The following is an 18,767-nucleotide window of genomic DNA, read 5'->3' on the forward strand; positions in this document are numbered from 1 at the left end:
CACTGGGAAGCTAAAGTTCAAGAGGTAAAGTGGGTAGGGTGTCGTAGCTACGACTAGTCCCTATAGTCTAATCATACCTCTTACAGTAACCTTGTTCCCTAAAATGGCAATTCGAAGGCCTGAAACTGACTTAGATGAATTGAAGATTTCCGTTTGCGCCGATGGGGCAACGCATTTTAGGTCGCAATTACAACAGTTTGGTCGAACGAGGGCTCGGTTAGCCATTAAACTTGAACTCGGATTTAAAATGTTACCAAGCCGTTGGCACTAGTAAACGATCTCCATTCCCTTGTAAGCTGCGGGAGGCATCTCCAAGATGATGGTAGGATTCGACTAGTATTCTTCAGTTTAGTCAACCGTTTTAATAGAATTGTGATCGAAATCCGATCTTAGTTTCAGTAGGCATGAGTCCTAGATAGTACACGTAGGAGTTTCCAGGTCCCATTCTAGACCTGCAATCATAAAATATGGGTACTATCGTTCTATAGTTTGCTTCTAGCCTCTGTTTAGCAAACACAAATTCATGGTTAGTTTTGAAAATGCTACAATCACAATCCTTAGAGATTGTCATAACGAAGCTACTATATCTCAACCTCCTCTTTTTCCATTGATTTAATTGGTTCGATCCAAATGTTAAAAATTTTACGTATTAAACAGAACCTAATCGAAGATTAATTAGATGTGGAAAAGTTTATCTAGTCCTAGGCGTCTGATCACGACCGCCCCGAAGATCTCCCGCACCGCCACTCCATATATTCCCAAGGGATAGCATTCACTTGCATCTGGAGATGATTTGCAAACCAAATGAAATAATATTTGGCCCTTACTCGTGAATACTTTGTGGAAAAAGACTTTTTCCTATTTCTAGGTTTTGTTGGGCGGTGCCTCGGCAGATATTGGTCTTTCTATCAGTCTAAATTCAGATAATAATACAGATTGACTATTAAGCTTAGACCTGATGTTTCGGGTGCTAAAGAAAAGATATCTTGCATAATATCACGATGTCAGAGAATGGGCGTTTCCATAGTTTTGATCCTATAGACCGTTCTGGACGGGCTATTGTCCTCCAAATTGACGTCATCCAGTAGCTTTTAGGTTTTCGTTGAGGTATAAGGTAATGTGGGTTTTGCTCTTACCTTGACACAATCTTACTCGCTATAGCAGCTCGCGCGAGTGTCATTTGGTTGTGTGATGGTAAACTCTATTCCCCACTCTTTCTTTCGTTGCTATCCTCGCGAGCTCGCATACCTCTATTAAGTCCGAGTCCTCCACTAGAATTCGGAAGGGCTCTTCTGCTCCACACGACTATACATGGCCAGTCCACACAGAAGAGACTCGGACAACTTTGGTTGTGGCGTAGTGGTAGAGCTTGAGGTGGTCTAGGCCCATGGGGTCCGAAATTCTTCTGACTAGCAATTGGTAATCATCTTTGCTTCACGAGCATGATCTCTCAGGCTTCAGACTATCATTCACCTATCAATCCTATTGCATAGAGGCAGGCCTTATTGGCCGTCGTAATGTCTAACAAGTTTCAAAATGGTTCCACTACACTACAGCTAAACACAAATTCGCAAAAATATCTAACCTTAACCAGGGGATATCAATCGATCACTTCAACATCAACCAAGAAAACTAGCGAATCGGTACGCAGTGGCGTAATTACCACCTGATAGCTTTCATATCCTGAAGTATCGATCTTAATACCGGGTCGAATTAATATAATTAATCGATACGGCGACTACTTTTAGCAAATCGGAATTTTCCCCGAACCGGTGCTTCTGCATATTGTTGCATTTTCAAACCCTTTCAGGCTCGCCTGAATTCGAAATTCTTGTTCGCAAAAGATATCATATTGTGCTCACTGGAGCATCATGCATGCCCAGCTCACCACCTCTACGACTATAGAGCTCCTAACATCGCTTTCCCGAGCCCTCTCAACATAGACTCTGCAGCAATTGATGTTGCATTTTGAGCGTTGGGTTGATTTCATACAATCCACACCTGCAGGTATAGGGCCAGGCTAGCAATAATTAGATATCTGACCCCAGCCTCCTGGAGCCCGCATAACCCTGGTGCCGATACGCGATCGAATCTATCCAAGATCAAGTATATCAAGTCAAGATGGAAATTTTTTTTCTTTACCACCCCACTATCCTCCTACCGTCACTTCAATTCCCTATTTCGTCCACCCATGCGACCCGTCCTTTGCGCCTTCAAAAGGTCACGCATATGTTGTACTTACCTTCTTTTCGGAACCATTCAACTCAGGAACTCCTACCCGATTGAAGACGGGACGAAATGGTCTACCTTGTGCGGCATGCAATGCATAAACAAAAATAACGAAAATGGTAATATAGCCTTACGAATAAACAATAAAGCTAATGCCTTTCAACTGCCAGCTCACCATGCCGATCGGGCGTCGTATAGAGAAAAAAAAAAATACTTCGCTCGTGCATAAAATATCTGGCACTCTAACCCGTCATATCGATGTTACATTCTTTGGCTTCCTTCTATGCAAGATATTAAAGCTCCTTGCAATCCGTACTAGTAGGTCGATCCATGGGACCAAATAATTCTTGTTAGATAAGCACATATTTATATCTATAATCGCATACAGGTATAAACTCCGTTGCATAAAGCTGCAAGCCATGGGCACCGAGTATACTAGTAGCTGCATATCTACGAGAAAAACATCACAATTAAGGGTATATTATACATTCGGTATGAGAGACTCCGAAGCCTCAGTCGAGCATCTGGGAGTATATGCGTCTCATGCCCTTACGGTTATTAATACCCCGAACCTCTCCGGATTTTAAAAGATGGCTTGCCTTAAAATATATTCCCAGGGAAAAAAAAAAAACTGTTTATCGTCAAAACGTAGGGTCCCATCAAAAAGGAGTACAAAGAAGGCTGAAAAACTTAAGGGAAAAAAAAAAAGGTTCCTTGAAAATACAAAGCAGAATGCGAAGGCGGGTAAAGAGGGCTAGAGGTTTACTACAAAGGTTTAATGAATTGATTTTCACTTAATTCTCGTTCCTTTTCTTTGGTTTGGTGCATATTCGTTGAATATGCATATCAAAACGTGCATCTAATAAAGAAATAAATTTTTTTCTTTACAAAAGAGCAGCTCCACCCAAGAGGCCAGCAATCACTATCGAAGTGATAGATCCAATTGCCACAAAGTTCAGGGATGGAATGATTCCGGGGGCAGCATTTGGCGATGTAGTGGTAGCTTCGGCTGGCCCTCCGGTTTCGGTTTCGCTGGGTGGAGGGGCGGGACCGCTCCATTGGTTGCTTGGACCGTCAAGACCGAGGGGTTCACCGGCGCCGTTTGTGAGGTAACCCTCTGCTCTGCGGGCTAAATAAAGATAGTTCGGTTAGAAGAGTTCCCAAGCTCCAAGGTATGCATATCTGCACTAATATTGGTACTTACGCATGGCTGGAAGGCTGCACTCAGCGTCCCAGACACCGGGGATGCGGGATGGACACTCGGAGGGTTCGCCCGAAGTAAGAGTAGCGCCGCCGTCTCCGGATGGGTTTGAAACCTTTTCGTACATTTCCTTTAGATTTTCATAATCGATGAGAGGTTCGATTGCCTCGAGATCCCTGGAAACTTGGACAAGGCCCTTTATTGTACATTTCTGTTAGCGAGAAACGTGTTATTGAAAGGAAACGAATGGAAACTTACGAAGTTATTTTCTTCCTGAGTCCATTCGTATACGAGACCACCACTGAAGACTCCCGTCATATTGGTGTGGTAAATCGATTCGATTTCAGTGAAGGTTCTTGGACGAACCTCGTTGCAGCCAAATTCGGACAAGCTACAATTTTGTTAACAGCTCGAAGCAGCAATCAGGGATAGGAAGCCATACAAAGCAGGAATACCATATCCGGTATAATTCTTAACCTTCTGATCATACCCAGAAATCAGGAATGAACTAGCAGAACCACACCAAGAGTAATCGTTGAAGGCGTGGAAGTCGACACGCTCGGCATCCGGTCCAGAGTTCATGTACTCGGCGATAAGCTGACGGTTTTGAGCGACATCTGCGGCGGAGTACCCAATAGGGATAGCTCGCAAGTTGTGAGCCTTTTGGTAAGCCTTCATATCACGAATTGTAGCCTTGACGTATGTGGCGGCGTATGTATTGGTTTCGTTGTTAACGACCTCATTGCCGGCGAAGTAGGCCATCAAGTTGGAGTATTTGCTCATGACGTCCATTGTTCCGAAGACATGCTAATAGTGGATTATTAGCTACTATATTATACATGATATACCTAGGCGCGTAGGAGGGGTATTTACCTGCAAGTAAACTTCGTTGTAGGAGATGGCGGGGTCATCACGGGTGATAGAGTGCCTGGGTGTATTGACCTAGATGTCAAACACTTGTTAACGATCCTTATCCACAGGCGAATTATAATAGGAGTCGTGCTTACATCTAAAATGAGGTAGATACCAGCATCGTCGAGCATCTTCATGCACTCGTCATGATCCGCTGCACTGTCTATAATGTCTATTCAAAGGTCAGCACCAACGTCCATATATCAAAGGACAAACCACATCTAATCTCGATTTTGATATAAAATACGTACAGACACGAACGGCGTTCAGCCCGAGCTCTTTGAAAGCCGGAATGTCGCGACCACAGATCGCAGGATCCGCTAGAGGGTCCTTTGGGTCTGATGCCCCTCCGGGCTGGTAATCGACACCACGGATATAGAAACGACTATTTCCAGAGTAGAACGCATTTCCACGGATCGTGATTGGAGTGAGTGCTGCAGCTGCAGAAGTTGCAAGGGTAGCTAAACCGGCTAATGTAGAGAAAAGCATTTTGACAGGTTGATTGATTGGAGCAAGTGAGTAAGGACAAGCAATTAATGACTACTGATTATAATATAGGTAGGAAGAATCCTTCAGGTGCCCGTAGGGTGTATATAAGCGTGGGAGCGAGAAGTTAGATCTTCTTGAAATCCGGAGAGACGTTTAGACGTCTATAAGGCTCTATCGACCAGAAATGTGTTGCGAATGAGTGTGTTGGAAAACGCGTCCTTCGCTCTTGTTCTTCCAATCCAACGGGGCAGAGAGCGACTACGAAAATAGTATCGACGACCACAAACGACAATATTACAAAAGACTGCGGAGGAGATGGACTTCTGGGGAAGAAGAAGAGAGAGCGAGGGCGGAGGTATGTAAGAGCGAGTGGAAGAGGGCAATAAACAAAGCTTCGCGGACAGTTGCGGGAAGGGGAAACATGCAATCCAAGCAATTGACCAGAAATAGCCATCTGGGCATGGAATTCTTCATTTCCTATTCGCTTGGATTCATGATACCAAGCCAAAACCAAGACCGACCATTGTTGCATCGTCATCGGGTAGGCATGTAGCCTCGCCGCAGAACGGATATGACAGGCTACATTGGCGTCAGGTACCGGTTCCTCCAACAGTCTGCGCACTCTGGAGGTCAAGTTTTCGAGGCGTCTCGTCTCGATATCCTGAAATCTTTTCCTACCATGCGAACCAGGAAAGGAATCCTGTGGGTTGCAAATGTTTCTTTGGCCAACCTGCCCAATTCACTGAAATTACCCCGGCTGGTGGTGAGGTCATTTAAACTGGGGTAATAAATGTCCGCCACCATGCACAGACAAGAATCTAATTTACGCCTTCTGTTGGGGAAGACTTTTAGCGAAGAATACGAAGGCTCATTCAGACGGAAGTTTAGAAAACAAGACAGCACTGCCCGCATACCGAAGGGTCAGAGTAGTCTACCAAAGGCGTAAGTATAGCCTCGAAAAGATACATCCGTATTGGTTCAAACTTAGTTCAAAATACCACATACTCAACTCACAACCTACTAGGCTTTATTGGTGTCAACAGCAAATCGCAGGCTTTAGCAAAGAAATGCGTCTATAAGATATATACATGTAAAAACTGTGGGTATTAACAATTAACGATCAAAACCACCAGGCAAAGAAAGGGTATTTAAGGTAGATGTGTATGTCCAAGAAGATCTGGGTATTCCTACCCGTCGAGACCTATTAAATGCGTGCAAAGCAGGGTATTTTGTAAGATCCCAATATAAAAACAGATTCCCTCCCGATAAAACCAAACCGAAATGTACCCTGGGTATAAAAATGACAAAGAAAAATTAAACGACAGCAACTTTTGGACCTTCAGCTCGCGCCACGATTAAAGTGGGCAGAGTTAACAGAATTAAATATTCTCAACTGGGGCATCGATGGTACCGGCTAGGCGGTTCGGGATCGGCTCGTCAGGAATAACTGGGCCGGGATTGCTGAATGGAATTGGGAAGCAAACCTCTCCAATCGGCCATCTAGCACCCCAAAGCTTTTTGTTGAAGCTTGGTAGGATGTTGGGGATTCCGCTATACTTTCCAGCCTTGAACCATAGGTCAATGGTTGCAGCGGATGATGCCCTGACACCAGTAGTAATGGCTCCGTTATCCGGCTTCGCATCGTCCGGGCAGAAGCCTTCCTTGTTAAAGCCAGCCTTGAGATTGGCATCGAGCATGGGTAGGCTGAGTTCAAGGGCACATTCAACACCGATCTTATCGAGAACTTTGACACCGAAGGCAACGATAGGCTTAGAGTAGGCCATTGCGGAAGCAGTGACGCTAATGCCGTTGAGACCGATGAAAGGGTCGATAGTTGTTCCTTCGAATCCATTTGCCTCGGATTTAGAAAGATCCAAGAGGTCAGCGTACAAAGCAGCGTTATCAGGGATAGTTGCAGTAGCGCCGACGGTGAAGTTACCGAGGCCTTCAGTACTGAAGCCCGCTCCGACTTCATACTGGAGAGATGGTCCAAGAAGGAAGATCTTGGGGATGCTTAGTCCAGGGATTCCCAAAGAGAAGAGTGTTGCGTCGACTCTAAGCAGGCCGGGAGGGATGGCCGCACGGAGGATGGCTTCGAGCGCTACTGTTCCCTGAAGGTTCTTAGGTTTGGCACCAATGTAAAGTTCCGAAACGGCGAACTTGACGACTTTGATGTAACCGGTGACCTGAAGTCCACCAGACAGGCGGCAGCCAACACAGTTAATATCGATTTTGCCGTAGCTGTGGAAGGGTTCGGACATTATAGTCTTTCGGGTGGTCTTGTCGCCGACAGTAAGATCCCAGTAGACGGATTTTCCGAAATCGAAGTTGGTGAAGATGTCGAAGAATCCTCGTTTTGTGATATCAGCACTCTTAAGTCCACGCTTACTAACACGCTTCGAGAGATTTGCACTTCCAAGGCTGATGTCGAAGTCACTAGCCAGGGTATTCCATTCGATAGCTTCGGTGTTGAGAACAGTTTGGAATTTCTCCTGGTCATACTTGACCTTCGTGACTTTGTACGGGTTTCGTTGGGCTTCCTCACCACAACCTGGGTGGTTGGCAATCAGGAAGAAATAATCTTCAGAGTCCTGGTTGACCCAATCCCAGGTTTTGATGGCATAGTCCATAGCATCCTTGTGCTGGAAGTCTAGGGTGATGCTCTGAGTACCGCAATAGACTTCCTTGAGAAGGCCATCGAATTTTTCCATCATGATTAACGGGTGGCCATCATCAGGTTGGTATAGGGTCATGTTGGCCATATAAATTTGAGATTTTGCTATTCGAGTAGATAATTTATTAGTCACGACCTCGATAATGTAAAAAGCCTAACAAATCATGATACTTACAGACAACGCCGCCGTAAATCATTCTGACGTTTTCCTTAAGGTCCAACCTCGAGAGGTCATCCAATCTCTTTCTCAAGTGGGGAGGAATCAAATCGTCTTCGTTAATAGGTAACAACTCAATTGCATCGTCCATAGAGTCTTCAACAGCCCTCTTCTGAACATTGTTGAGCTTGAATGTCCCAGGCGACAAGTCATCTTCTCGGATAGGTAGAAGAGGTGTGACTGTACCCTGAGGGCTAGTGATAGGACCGGCAGAAGCCTGAAGTCCTAACAGCCCCACGGACAAGACAGTGGAAAGGAGTGCCGAGGCAACCATGATTGAGTCTCTTGTGTATATAAATGCTCAAGAGTATTCTATGATAGCTGAAGATGGAATGATATAGTTGTAATAAAAATCGATGACCGATGTAGAGCATCTTACCGTCTTATACTTCTCGACGATCGATACGCCTTTAGCGGGTTTAGAACCCCCTCACGAGTCTCGTGCATCTTTAGCCACCAGGGGAAGTACACTTGCGGAAACATGCAATTAAACTGGCGCACGTATTGGAGCTTTACTAGGTGGCAGCGGGATCAGGTAATCGATATGGATAGCTCGGACTTGGAAAGGTAAATGATTGATGAAAAGGGAAGGAATTATTTGATACCCCACTCTTATCGGGCACTAGGATATGGTGCTCACCCTGGTTCTTAAGGTTAAAACCGCAATGACCAATCGAAGTTCTTCATTGAGACGAGTGAGGCCGCGAGAATATCCACATCTTTCAAAAGTCACCCGACGATCTGTATAGATCTAGATTGATAGCAAGGAATATGTGCTGGGTGAGGTAGGTAGCCAGAATATGGAACCGAGGATCTGTGGATACGTCCATGCTCGATCTCTGAATCAATTGCTAATTGTGAGCTGTTAAGCCGATGCCAATATTTTCATTGTGACTTCGAAAGGCTTCTGCACCCACAAATGTCGGTACATCAATTTATTTCTCTGTGTACGTAGGTAATAGTCGGGGAGTTTGGTGGGATCAGCCTTCCCTTATTTTCTTCAGTAAGCTAAAACGGACCCTAAAACGGACCCTAAAACGTTAAAACGACAACAAAGATGAGGCACGATACCTTCAGGGTCCTCCTTAATGGGACTATTCCTCATGTTGATGCCTGGCGACATCACTTTTTTTGCAGACGAGTCGGGCAGGCGTGCATCGTTGGCCGATAACTTACTGGGTTTCTCAATCGGCCTCGTCAAGATAGTTAAAGTGCCCGGGATACCCCAGCCTTATCCTGGTAGTCGAATGTCAACCGAAAGCTAAGTTTGAGACATCTACAGCCAACATCTGGAAAAATCCCGGCATGTGAAGAATCAGCTTCTTTCTCGGTTGAGTTTACTATTTCGGACCTTCCGTAGAAGTAACTACCCCGACTGTGCCTAACATTTCGAGATAAATGGAAGCTGTGGAAACCAATTTCGCTTGGCGGTACGAGGCTTGTCACCCTCATTCGTGCGAACTCTGGTTGAGTGAAAACACCATCACGACAGGCTATGGTGACGTTAGAAAAAGCGGGGAGATTCAAACTGATAATGTGAAGCCAAGGCTAGGAACTGGGAGACATTTTTTAATACCAAGACCTCGAAACCACGCCTTGTAGCGTTCCGAACCAAGAATTCGGTTTCCTTATCAAAGCGGCACCCAGCAATAGAATTTAAAGCCTCGGTGTGGGTGATAGATTCAAATCTAGCACTACTTTGTTGACATTAGCATTTAGAGTTGTGGCTAGCCCGGTTCCATAGGCCTATGAGGTTTCGAGAATAAGAGCCGTAGTACAAGGTCCTGAAAAAGTTGGAGCCTATATCTTGCATTGCATTGCGGATGTCAAACGGGATCATGACATTTGAACTATCCCCAACTGGCGTTACTCCAGCCTTCAAAGCACGCGTGCTCTATAGACCGCTCCTAACCTCGAATCCACACGTGCGCGAATAAATTTTTTTTTTCAATTTTTTCAACGACACAGCCCGGAGATTTCCCGACAATTATTCCGCACCAAGTTTAGTTCTCGCCTTGTAGATGCCACGTGCATATGCAAGGAGCCTTCTCGCTAGAACGGGAAGTCCGGAAAATAGCAACGTGGTGTGCATATATGATGAGTGGAGATCAATAAAAGCCTGGAATTATATGTTTGCCCACACGTCACCTGCAGCTGCATTGCAAATCCCGCATGTATCGAAATCGACGTTAGTTGCCGGCTGGGTATATCCCACGCGGCCATAGAGCGTGTTATTTTGAGGATACTGTCGACGCATATAAATTCTACTACTTCTGAATTGGTAGCTAGATAACCGTAGAAGCTGGAAAACCGAAAGTGGGGGCATGTGTACGTACAAATTAGATATTGATGTTACATATCATCTATACATACGTGAATATACCTAGAACCCAACTAGCCGAAAGTTAACTTAGATCTTTCATTTAATGATGCTCGAGATTTTTTGAAATACATCTCCTAGAGAAGATATAGCACATCGTTGACCCAGAACATCGGGTGTATGGACACAACTAGTTGTTAACTTGCACTCCAGATTAAGCTCCTGTCTTAGAAATCAAACTCCGGTTCTAGATGACCATCGATGGAACTAATCTTAGGATTCAAATCCTACGATTCTTTAACCCCGTTTGAACTCAGCTGAATCAATCTTATAAATTTATAAGATCGCCACTTTGCCCTTGCAAGCTGATTATGATTATCTAAAATCTCATTTAATCTCAATCGATCCAATCGTTTCTCAAAATCACCTTCCAATCACGGGATATCTTAAGCCTGTCCCAAAACCCACGAGGTTCATGAATTCGCAACCCTGGCATTCACGATGCCACTTTCCTTCATCGTCTGGCTAAGCTAAGTCTCATTACTGTCAAACTAGAGACCTCCTTTTCAATTACCAATGCTTTGGACCTGATCAACTGAGGTAGCCTTAACATTGAAGGATGGTTATCCGCTACACGAAACTTTGTTTCTCGCATATCTTATATGCATGTCTCGATTAAAATGACATGAAGGGGTCGCGAGGTGTAGGGTATCCTGTCTTCCCCGCAAAATGCCTTCGCATAGAACTTCCTGATAGTTAGGAGATCGAGCGTTTCATCTCATCCATGATTACGATTGAGTAATCGCGTTTCCATATTGGTGGAATTCGATAGTCAAATAAAAATTGCGAGACCAGTGTACCGGAACTCAGAAATTTGTGAATTCGATTGATCTGCAAACGAGTTAATGAATATGCAATTGATTTCCTATGCAATATCGCAACTACATGTAGACGTACCCAAGTCGCTTGTAGGCTAAATTAAGTATGTATAGCCGATTACTAGAAACTCGCCGGTTGGTAGGCCTGAACATAGCCTACTCTTTTCTCTAGGTGCGGGTAGTGATCATTCGGATACTGTAGGCGGTGGGAATTAGGATATCGCGGTTATGCGAATTTTTGACCGTATACATCTACACATATTAATTGTGCAAGATGTATTGATATATCATGTTAAATTAGAAAATTAGGAAGACTTTCTGGATCGCCGAACCAGTTCGAAATGCGGTGAACGTGGTCCCAAACCGGCCTTACAGTTCAGTAGAGTAATGCTGCCTGTTGGAATTACAACCAAAAAATGCGCACGCGCGCACAGCGACTGGCCAACACTTCTTGTGTAATGCGGGGTCCCGCTCAGAGGTCCCAGAAACTGGATGGAATCAAAAATTAAAACGCGATATCTTCAAAAGGAATTCCATATCCCTTGTGGCCGTGTTTCATATATGTACAGTCCCGTGTATTTCTTTCCTCGTCGGCGTTTCTCAAGCAATTGTCCCGTCAAGCAATCATCATGGGGCGGTCGAGTGACATCAGTGTGCCCAAGATCCTGGGCAGTCTAGGCCGCATGAAGCTAGCCAATCCAGCCTCTCCTGATGCCATTTGCTAAATTTGAACTTCATATGCTATCGTTTTTGATGTAACCTCAGAAACTTGACCAAAGACTTTCGAATGTTTCCATCTACAATCACTTCTTTCGTGCATCCCGATACCATTTTCTGAAATCTTCGATTGCGAGTTACTCCACTACGACAACAGAGCAACGGGTATACCTTTATATTGAGTTTAACGGACGCCTGGGATCGATTCTTATCAGTCGAAGTTTGCCTTCCGACAGTGGGTGTTTGAGGCACCAGCATTGGACTTTCATCCCGCCTACAAACACTCGGTCCGAGCTCGGTGTACCGTATACCACGGACGGCACAAATTAGATATCGGTCTAGAATTTGCTAAGGGATATAAAAGCAAATACGAAGAACCAAACCATTTCCTTTTAGGACCACAACTTGTTGTTTATTTAGCTCCAAGGCGCTGTCCGGTGTGGCTAGAAACCTTGCGTTTGAAGTCTAAAGGAGTCAGCAGTAATACAGAATTCCGAAAACGTGGGCAGAACTTTCAAAAGCCATGAAGACTTCGATCCTCCTCTTTACAGCTGTCTCTTTCCTGCCGTCGTTAACGGTAGCACAGGCTGCTGCTGGCGGTGGTGTTTTGCGTAAGTTCCGAGTTTGCCATCTGAAAATGCGTTCCTTCGCACTGTTATAGCAGGCATACTTGAAACTTTGCCCGGCTGACAACCGTCTTTTTCATAACGACATAGCCCCAGTGGCTCCGCCAGCAACAACAGTTTGGGTAACTGTCACTGATGCCCTCGGCGCCGTCGCTACTGTCCAGTCACTTTATACACAAACATTTAGAAGTCCACCACCGATGGTACAACTGAAGAGTGGCCAGATCGGGTTGGGGCAGTGGGCGTCGGAAGCTCGCGAAACCGGGACGGCAGCACCAGGCAAATAAGTTCGAAATGTTGATACTATGCGGCGGTGTGGGTCATTTCGTTATTAAAAGCGCATTTTTTTATTTAAATCTTTGGGGATACGGTTTGGTACATATATGTGACAGGGATGCTATGGATGATAAAGATTGCTGTTTCCAATTGATTTTAGCGATACGTAGAATATTTATTATTGTTATTTTTTTATAATTTTATAATTTTATAATTTTTTGCTTTTGATTGAAAGCATTGCATTGTATTGAACAGCTGGCTTTGTGCTGTAGAGGTTGGTTTATAAAATTTATGGGACTGCTCTGTGCTTAATTCTCGTTATCAATTATGGCTTTATCGATCCAACCGTTCGAAAGTATTAGAAAGAAACCAGTATATCGATTTGGATGTGAGATGCTGTGCTGGACTGTGTACTTTTAACTGTTTGTTTCAAATACAGACTCGAGTCCCACCATCGGACTAGGGTCCAAAGAGGCGTCTTCGAAACAACCATATTTCGGCGGCGCATTCTGCGAAACGAAATCACAATGCCGTATCAAGATGCAGCACTTCGTGTCGCGTTACTGAATTGAAAACCCAACTTGTGTTTGGTTTAGGTTAAAGGTTGTGGTTGGAGACAGAATTGTATGGGTGAACCATGGCCGCGATTTCGAGTTAACGGTGCTGACTCGCCTCGAATGGTCAAAAAACGGCATGGAATGCCAATACATCTCCATTGCATATTCCATCGATAACGGAAAAACATCGTGATACAAATGTCTGTTTTCCGCACCAAATATGACACTTGATTCCATGAACAATCCTTCGCCCTTTAGCTCCCAGGGTCGCATGAAGCCAGGCCCTTGGGGCCGTTTGAAGGAGATCTCGCCTCCGGAATAATGTCCCGTCCCATCCCGGAACTAGGCCTGGGGTCGCCTCGTGGAGATCGTCGCGACCTTGTCATCTCGTCACAGACTGCGGGCCTTATTAGCACCAGCTATCATATCCCATGGCATTAGTTATTCTCTGCTTCCCATTATGTATGCATTGCTGGGAGCTTGCAGTTAAGCAGACGGTGCAGAACCTTCTAGTCAGTTTTGTTTGGTACCTGTTTCGTTCCAAAGCTAAATATTTGCCTTTGCCATCAGATTTTCTTTCCATAACGAAATTTAGCCTTTGCATGCCAGATTCGATTTCCGTGACCGCATTTATTCTCTTTTTCGTTCTCAGCCCAATTGCTCGTGCCATTTTTTCCTTTTCGTGTATACGGTATCCCGGATATACTTCGGACATTAGCTGAGCCACAGCTGGCCATACAGACACAGTTCTCCGTGGCATCCAATCGGCATCGGGGACGGGAAAAAGGCTTAAACGGTGGCCATCGGTGCACCAGCAGTGTTTGCTGGCGATATCCACATCATCGTCCTCGTTTTCACTATTATTCATCCACGGCACTAGCCAGGATCCTGCACCTGTGGAGTTTAGCTGGCCATATCCTCGCCATTCAATTTCCTCCCCATCTCCAACATCCTTTTTTTAAAAAAAGGAGAAAAAAATACTCGCACCTTTCAATAGTATAATCTGGAGTCCAACAACATAACCGGACCGGATCCTTCTCTTCGTTGTGGTGTTCTTTGTAACGGTTGTTCTTTTATATCGACCATCCCAGCTGTGCCCTGCTGGTTGTATGTTCGTTTCGTCACAGTCACCTCAGTTTAGTTCTTTCAGACGACCACTTCCAACAACCAGACGAGACGAAGGAACGACACCTCGTCTGCCATCCATCTCCATACGCATCAACCGTCCAATTTACCGTATTCTGGGTCCCTTGTATTATTTGTATTCGCGTTCACGACTTTCTCGGGATCAGTTTTGAAAACGGTTTTCGAAACCTAAGAGCCTCACGACCAGCAGCGCATTTTCCACGATACCATCACACTCCCGTTCACCACCTCCCTTCCTCCACCCTCCGAAAACATGCCTCGAAGAAAGGAAGTCGGTCTCTCTAGACGTCGCGTCCGGGACGAAGATGAAACCGAGATTGGTGAAGAGGGTGGCGAGGTAGTAGACGACTCGATCTCGGAGGACTCGGGATTCACAGATGATGAATTCGACGACGACAATGAGAGCGAGGAGACCTATAGCGACGATGAAACGGCTGCTGCGGGCCAAGACTCGACAAAGCGTCCTGGAGCGAACGGGTTGGCAACGGTAGCGGTTGTTGAGCAGGGAAGGGGGGATACACACGTCATGATGAATGGAATCAGGACCGGTGGCGATACCGAAGCTGTGGATTTTGATGAGCTGGCAGGGCAGGAGGCTGAAAGTCGACCTGTAGGTTCGACTGCAGAACGCTCTGGGAAGAAGCAGTCAGATAAGAAGTCTAGGGGACGGCGGACGACGACAGAGACCTCCAAGTCGTCTGACCAGACCCCATCACAGACTACTCCAGTCCACGAAACGCCACTGGAGAGGAAGAGACGGGAGGCAGAGGAGTATCGGAAGAAGCGTGATGCAGACCCTGCATTCGTCCCCAACCGGGGTGCCTTCTTTATGCACGATCATAGGTCCGAATCTGCTGGTGGCAACGGCTTCAGGCCGTTTGGCCGAGGCAGAGGTCGGAATGGATTCAATAGTTTTGCAAGGTATGCTTTGACTGGAATCACTACTGGTATTCTTCTTGGATTGATGCTAACGATGTTTTCTATAATCAGTTCCCCAGATTCTGGAGGTGCCTGGAAGCACGATATGCACGATGAGATAGTTGCTGCTGAGAAGGAGAAGGAGAAGCAGAGGGCTCAGCGTCAAGCTGAGCAAAGACCCGCTCCTCAAGCTCCCCAGGCTTCAGAGGCAGCTACAGCTACTCAACAGCAGCAACAACCTCAACCTTCTTCCCTTCACAAGTCTCTCAACAATAACAACAACCATCCTCCAAACCGTTTCTTCGATACTACTATCAACAAAGGCAATGTTCAAATTCGCGTCTCTCTTCCTGGCATGAAAGAGAACAAGGTCTTTGACGATTTTGCTGTCAAAATTTATACCAAGCTCCCGTATCATCGACCTCCCCTACGACGCGACAAACCGGTCCGAATCTCTCTTCCTGACTCTCTTCCGCGATATATCTATCCTGCTATCTCACGAAGCTTTGTTTTCATCCCAAGAGCAATGAGACCAGGTGGCTCTGGGTTCACCCGTGGAGGTATCGTTGGTGGAGGCCTTGGACCTACCCCAAGGCGAGGCTCTCTGGCAGGTAGCTATCGTGGCGGCATGCAAACGGGAAGTGTCTACGGCGGTACCTCCACACATGCTCCATCCGTTGCAATGTCACGCCGTTCATCTATCCACCAGGACTTTAGTCGACCACCGATCAGCTTCGGTAATATCCCTGTTGTCGCTGCTGGAGGCCCAAGTCCCTCAGTATCAATGCGTCCCATTGTCAGATTGCCTGCGGTTCCACCAGTCGCTGGCCAAATGGATGCAATTCTGCCACACTCTGAAGGATTTGTTCATATGCCAGCCACGGCTGGAACGGATGGTGCCTCACACCCGGTGCCACACGAGACTGTGATTGTTGAATCGGAAGCACAGTCTATCGAACAAAAGGAAGCCCAGCAAGGACACCATGTTCCTCTCCCGATGCATCAACCAAAGCCTCAGAAGACAGTGAACGTTGAAAATATCGAAACCCCCGTCACCTACAACTTCGCAAACACCAACTACCCAACTCCTGGGCCTTACTCAGATGGTGTCCCAACCCCAGGATACTACAATCAACAACATAACCGCGTTCCATCCTATCCTTCTCAGACTTCCACAACTCCTCATCTCCCAGACCAAGCTGTCCACGCAAGGCCCTTCCAACCAGCTTATCCCCAGCCAGCAGGCTACTATTACCCAATTCCACCACACGCCATGTATCCACCTCCACCAATGCATGCTCAGCCCATGCCACACCAGCCCCAGGGCCCCCGCCCCCATATGTCCCTTCGCCTGCCGCAATCCCATACGCTCCACAAACTCAAATGCCCGGTCCTCCCATGGGTCCTCCCCCACCACCAATGGGAACCATTGCTCAGGAATCGAATGGCACAGTTTACTACTATGACTCTACTCAACTCTATCCTAGCGGTTACCCTGGTGGATATATGCCGCCGGTCGCGATGGTTCCCCCAACGGCTGCGCCACCAGCAGATAGTCAGGTCCCCGGCGCCATCCACGCAAACGGGATGTACTACTACCCACCAATGGTCCCTGTCCCCATGGTACCTCAAGGGCCCGTTTACTACAGCTAATGTGGATCTCTTTTAACACAAACATAAACACAAACGTCACTCCTTTTTCTTCTTTTAAAGTATTGATTCACGAATTATGGTAATCCTCGATTGTTGTGATCTCAACTTGTTCAAGGCCCAACTGCAGGGCATCTGAGAACTTTCTTTCTACTTTTCTTTCTCCGGTTCTTTCATCTACTGGTGTTATCCGAAAAACAAAACTTCATGACCTCTGGTTCCTTCTATTCGAACTGTCTATATCTAACATTTGCGAGCATCGATTCTCTGTAATGATTGCGTCTTCGTCGTTCGATTTTTTTTAGCTAACTTTTTCTAGTTGCGATTTTGTTCATGGTCTTTTGCCTTCCCCGCACTTCGAATCTTTGAACAGAAATGCGTCTTCTTTCCAAAGTTTTTCCGTCACGACCCCAATTTCTGACTCTTACGAAAGGTTATTCGACCTTTCTGAAGAGGCTATCTAGCAAATATTCTGGTTGCTACTTTTATCTTGCTATTTTCTTGCCCCTTGCTTTGCCTCCCTTCTTCTTCCCTTTCTTATCTGTTAACGAGGAAAACCACGAAAAGAAAGCCACGATGCTAGACTGGGCTGGGCCTAAAACCGCCTCCCCCGTTACAGCTCATGTTGGCTTTACCACGACTCTTTTTTATACCAATGTCGTGCCACGTCATATCATATATTAATGATCAATCTTGATCTATCAACGCAGCCCCCCTCGTGTTTTTACGCCTCCGGTCTCGCTTTTCTTGTTTCTGTGCCGTGTTCTTGGGCAAAGTTTTTCGCCTGGCCTTATTTTTCATACTCCATAAAGATATCACCTTTCCTTGTTTATTCTCTTACCGAATCGTTTTGATTTCGAAACCAGTTTCACCTCTACCTCTTCGGTCTTCAGACCCTCGTTTCTGGAGTACGCCTGTTTCTGTATTCTGATTTCTGTCGCACTTCTCTTCCGGCACACTCTCTGCCGGAGGGGTTTTAACGATTATATTTTTCTCGACTCTTTTTGTCTGTATCTATCATTTCTTCCACTTCATACTTCCTTTTCCGCTTTTCCTTTACTACTAGTACTTACATTCTCAAGCATTTTCCCGGAGACAGGTTTTAGACGGAATCTTTTTGACACCACACGCATTCCTTTTTCAATATTTTCTCTCTGCAATTTTATTAGGTGGATACGGAGGAAATCTTTTTGGCTTTGCATTATTATTTCCGTCTTTCTCTTCTACTCTCTTTTCCTTTTCCTTCTACTTGTATGTATTTTTAATTCCTCCTTAACTTATTCTTCTTTCTTTTTTCCTTTTTTATCCTTTCTTGCATTTGGATTATTTTTTTGATATTTTCGTATACAGTGGAGGAAATATTATGTTGCCAGATGCTTTTTCTTTTCTTTTCTTTTCTTTTCTTTTTTTTATTCCTTTTTTTTTATTCGTCGATATGATTCAGAGCTAGTTCTAGCCATGTTCGCGAAAGTTACAAAAAATTATATAAAAAAATGGGTTAACTATATGGTATATATTTGGAACCCTTGACACGTAGCGTATTGAATTTGTAGAACCGTAGACGAAGAACTCGATCGATATGATAATCGTAAATCGATTACGCGTGAGCAAATGACCAGCTGTTCCATCCGACTTGTGAGTATTCAAACTACATGATGCTGAATGCCCACCCGCCTAAGACGCCGCTTGATATCCCAATATCAATATGTTAAAGACTACAACCCCTCGGGACCACTACCTCGTTAACATCCCAACATTAAATAATTCTATCCGTCATATCCTCATAAATCTAGATCATGTCCTTTACTTGCCCAATATGCTTTATGTAATAGAGCACCTTGTCCCGTTTCAGGATCAGTCCGCTCAAGACAATCTTTACGCTTTCGTTGACGGTACGTTGCTTTGTATTAATCGCAGTTGAATCACTATATTTCCCATTTCTCCCGGTAGAAAATAA

At 45.4% G+C, this 18,767-nt stretch overlaps 4 protein-coding genes across 4 annotated transcripts; 2 read left to right on the forward strand and 2 right to left on the reverse strand.

Moving 5' to 3' along the window:
* Positions 1 to 3,113: 3,113 nt before the first annotated feature.
* Positions 3,114 to 4,831, reverse strand: DFL_005693 (uncharacterized protein; the record flags this gene model as incomplete). Its single annotated transcript, XM_067634989.1, has 7 exons — positions 3,114 to 3,358; positions 3,434 to 3,626; positions 3,689 to 3,821; positions 3,873 to 4,237; positions 4,304 to 4,372; positions 4,438 to 4,514; positions 4,594 to 4,831. The coding sequence occupies 7 exons, from the start codon at positions 4,829 to 4,831 to the stop codon at positions 3,114 to 3,116; spliced, it is 1,320 nt and encodes a 439-aa protein (XP_067489465.1).
* Positions 4,832 to 6,210: 1,379 nt separating this feature from the next.
* Positions 6,211 to 7,996, reverse strand: DFL_005694 (uncharacterized protein; the record flags this gene model as incomplete). Its single annotated transcript, XM_067634990.1, has 2 exons — positions 6,211 to 7,610; positions 7,681 to 7,996. The coding sequence occupies 2 exons, from the start codon at positions 7,994 to 7,996 to the stop codon at positions 6,211 to 6,213; spliced, it is 1,716 nt and encodes a 571-aa protein (XP_067489466.1).
* A 4,164-nt stretch (positions 7,997 to 12,160) lies between these two features.
* DFL_005695 (uncharacterized protein) lies at positions 12,161 to 12,550 on the forward strand (the record flags this gene model as incomplete). The annotated part of the gene is made up of 2 exons (XM_067634991.1): positions 12,161 to 12,248; positions 12,354 to 12,550. The coding sequence occupies 2 exons, from the start codon at positions 12,161 to 12,163 to the stop codon at positions 12,548 to 12,550; spliced, it is 285 nt and encodes a 94-aa protein (XP_067489467.1).
* A 1,945-nt stretch (positions 12,551 to 14,495) lies between these two features.
* Positions 14,496 to 16,829, forward strand: DFL_005696 (uncharacterized protein; the record flags this gene model as incomplete). The annotated part of the gene is made up of 2 exons (XM_067634992.1): positions 14,496 to 15,163; positions 15,233 to 16,829. 2 exons carry the CDS (start codon positions 14,496 to 14,498, stop codon positions 16,827 to 16,829), a joined length of 2,265 nt encoding a protein of 754 aa, XP_067489468.1.
* Positions 16,830 to 18,767: the final 1,938 nt, after the last annotated feature.

Source organism: Arthrobotrys flagrans (assembly GCF_004000055.1).
Source record: "Arthrobotrys flagrans strain CBS H-5679 chromosome Unknown unitig_9, whole genome shotgun sequence".
In the NCBI taxonomy this organism is placed as follows: domain Eukaryota; kingdom Fungi; phylum Ascomycota; class Orbiliomycetes; order Orbiliales; family Orbiliaceae; genus Arthrobotrys; species Arthrobotrys flagrans.